The sequence below is a fragment of the Echinops telfairi genome, unplaced genomic scaffold (assembly GCF_000313985.2).
Source record: "Echinops telfairi isolate 266 unplaced genomic scaffold, ASM31398v2 ScPeMD7_70;HRSCAF=299, whole genome shotgun sequence".
Lineage (NCBI taxonomy): Eukaryota > Metazoa > Chordata > Mammalia > Afrosoricida > Tenrecidae > Echinops > Echinops telfairi.
In genome coordinates, this window is record NW_022103968.1 from 65556996 (window position 1) to 65560270 (window position 3275).

Genomic DNA, 3275 nt, shown 5'->3' on the forward strand with positions numbered 1-3275 from the left:
ATGGGCTTTGGGTCTCCATTCTGCACTCACACTCATTCACAATGATAGGAGTTTTTGTTCTTTGATGTCTGATACCTGATCCCTTCTACACCTCGTGGTCACAGAGGCTGGTGCGCTTCTTACATGTGGGCTTTGTTGCTTCTCAGCTAGATGGCCACTTGTTTATCTTCATGCCTTTAAGACCCCAGACGCTATATCTTTTGTTAGCCGTTGCCTGGCTACTCTTATGTAGCACAAATTATTTGTGGTTTGTCCATTCTGTTGCCGGTATATCAATAGCTCACTCCTTTTCCTAGTGAGCCGTATTCTATTGGATAGGCATATTGCATAGGAGCTCAATTGGTTTTTCTGTTCATTTGCTGATGGAGATCGGGTTGTTTCTAGCTTTGGGCCTTTTCATTACCCTAAAGTTCCTAAGGTTCAGTGGGAAAAAAGGCTGCACATTTTGATATTTACATCCTAGCATACCAATGATTTCCAAGTTTAAACAATATACTGAGGATATATAAATTAAGACACACAAAAAGAATAATCAGAATGATAGTGTAATTTATTCTTACCTTTTCAAAGACTGTGCTATCGAGATAAGGGTGAATATGAAAAGCTCCTCGAACCCTCTTCACCCCTGGATACAGCAACGGCACCATGTTAACATAAGCGACACCATGAAAGGAGAGCTGATTTTCATCCTCAGTCTGAAGGAATGAAACCAGAGACTGTGTTAGTGCCAGGGGGCACTGCAGGGCAGCGTAGTATTTGATACAGAGTTCTGAAGCAGGAGTTCATAAACCAACTACTAGGAACTGGCTTTGTTACTAGCTATGCCACCTTGGACTGGTTCCTTAGATGTTCTAGCTTTTGATGTCTTTATTTACAAAATGGATTTAATAATGCCATGATGACTTAGATAATGCATACAAATAGTTAATGAGTAGTAAAAGACTCACCACACTCAAATTCATTGATTTTATACAAGTATGTATCTTGAAACAAACACCAAAAAAAAAATCAATTTTACCACGTTGCTTCTCAGGAGAAAGTAAGGGTTTGTGAATGAAACCAGAAAAATATATACCTAAGTCAGAAGATGTAGCTTTTAGCTGTACTTCAGAGATTCATGAGGGAAAGGGGCCTTAGAAATCTCTGGACCAATGATGACCAAAAATTTCGACTTATGCCTAAATTCAAATTCATTGCTGAAGGAGCTTTGGAGTGCTGTGTTGAGAAAGACCGTATCCTTATCGAATGCTGAACACAGTCGACTGCTCACCAGCCTGCTGGAGGTTTGAGTTCCTCCAACAGCACCCGGGAAGAAAGACCCCACAGTTTACTTCCCCAACCGGTCCCGGATGTTCCCCAAAGGCACACACAGGAACACCACAAGGTGTAACTATGTTGTGGCTCAGACTCCCAGTGATCGGATCTGAGACACCAACTGTTCCGGTGCTATCCTCACAACTGTACTTCTGTTTGAGCCCACGGTTTCAACGATAGTGTCAATCCATCTCATTGGAGGTGCATCTTTAATGTTTGGGGTGGGGGTGGTTAGGCATAGAAAGGTACACTATATCCTAAGACAGACATTTAACTGTTGTTAGATATAAACCATGCATAGGGAAACTAGTTACATTCCAAGACACGGCCACTTCAATTAAGTAGGTACTCCCTAGGTGTCCTCGGGCCCACCTGGAAGACACTCTCCCCTCACAAGTAGCCAGAGCGTGCACAGCCACAGCAAGGGGCATTGTAAATGTTCCCTGCTTCAGGATAGCATGGATCTAACAATGAGATCTGAATCTGAGGAGGTTGGCATTATTAAAATTTTTCTAACCCACCTCATTCAAACTATAAAAAGACTTCCCCACAAGGACACCACCCGCTCCCCTCCCAGTGGAAACTTCCCTGTCCAGCGAGCTACCTCGGGAAGCAGTACTGTCCTGCTTCATAAGCCCCTCAACCCCCATGCAAATAAAATGATGTATTTCAGATCGGTGCTTGGTCAGTCTTTAAGACTTTCAGCACCTATGTATAGAGTCTCTCCCTCTTCTAAGGTTGAGCCCAAGCACTGTGCTTAATTGTTATAGTTTATGTACAAAATTGACTTAAAAGGCCAATTTAGGAATGGAACTCTTTTCATCATCTGGGGACCGCCTGTATGAACATTTTGAATGAGCATATTTACCTTATCTAATTTGCCACCTTTCCCTTTGGATGCAGTAACCAGAGGAACTCTTGTGATTTCTACAGGCCATAATCGGCAATCAGCAATTCGTTTCTGAAAGCTGAAAGTCAAAAATCAGTCCATTAGCAATGCATGTCAAAATGAGATTAGTAAAATTTAGGTCAAAGGGGAATATTTCCCATTTTAAGAAAGTAATGGAATACAGACATAAACAGACATTTTTTAATTAGGTAGGTAGCTTTTTCTGAAGCCTTTCCAAAGTTATAAAATTCTTTTTTTTTTTTGTACAGGGGAGAGTGCGAATGCAGTCCCCCACTACCACAAATTATGCAGTCGACCTTCCCATATTTGGGGAAATCACAGGGGTCAACACATCCGGAGTGCAATGAATAAGCCTCGCCCTGGGAAAACCACCTTTGTGATCATGGTATCTCCCCTACCAGGTGAGTCTAGCTATAAAATTCTAAAAATAATTCTACTCTACTACTAGTAGAGAATCTCTGGGTGGTTGCAAATGGCTAGTCTGTTATAGAAAAATCATTGAAAACCCTGAAACACAGTTCAACTCTGACCCACCTGGGCTTACCAGGAGTCAAAATCAACTCCATAGCAACGGTATTTTTCTTTTCATTTTACTACTAGCAGAAGCAAATAGTACATTTTTTAAGATCAATGAGACCAGACAAGAGAGCAAAATTTGAGACCTAGACTAGAGGCAGGGGCAGACATTGTTCCCCAAAGAGTCACAGATCTTAATCTCAAGGCTACCTCCCTCGGGCCCCTTGCACACGACATCATAGCAGGAACAGAGCACGACTGAACTAAAGCCCATTAGAAACCGGCAGTACTCGTCCATGGGCAAGGAAGTGCTCTGTTGGATACATTGGCTGGATGTTGCTTCATTTCTCTTAGGAGCTTCTAATAAATGTCTCCAGTGTACCTCTATGTCTACCAGAGTAAATCTACCTAAATAAAAATAACCTAATTCCTATGTTATGTATCTAGTGACCTGGTCAGGAGGGAGAAGAGACACTAGACAAAAAAGTGCCATTCTACTGGTACAGATAGGAGCTGAAAATACAGGGAATCCAGG

At 42.0% G+C, this 3275-nt stretch overlaps 1 protein-coding gene and 1 non-coding gene across 2 annotated transcripts in view; both read right to left on the reverse strand.

The window, feature by feature from the left end:
• Nucleotides 1-3275, reverse strand: part of CFAP70 (cilia and flagella associated protein 70) — a 113406-nt gene that overhangs the window by 68374 nt on the left and 41757 nt on the right. Inside the window, exons 9-10 of the mRNA XM_004701413.2 lie at nt 2183-2282; nt 561-695 (exon numbers count right to left, since the gene is read on the reverse strand). Coding sequence (XP_004701470.1) covers nt 561-695; nt 2183-2282 — 235 coding nt within the window. The remainder of the gene's footprint in view (nt 1-560; nt 696-2182; nt 2283-3275) is intronic.
• On the reverse strand, nt 2470-2633 carry LOC115870046. The gene has a single exon (XR_004046515.1). It is a non-coding gene; the product is annotated as a U1 spliceosomal RNA (small nuclear RNA).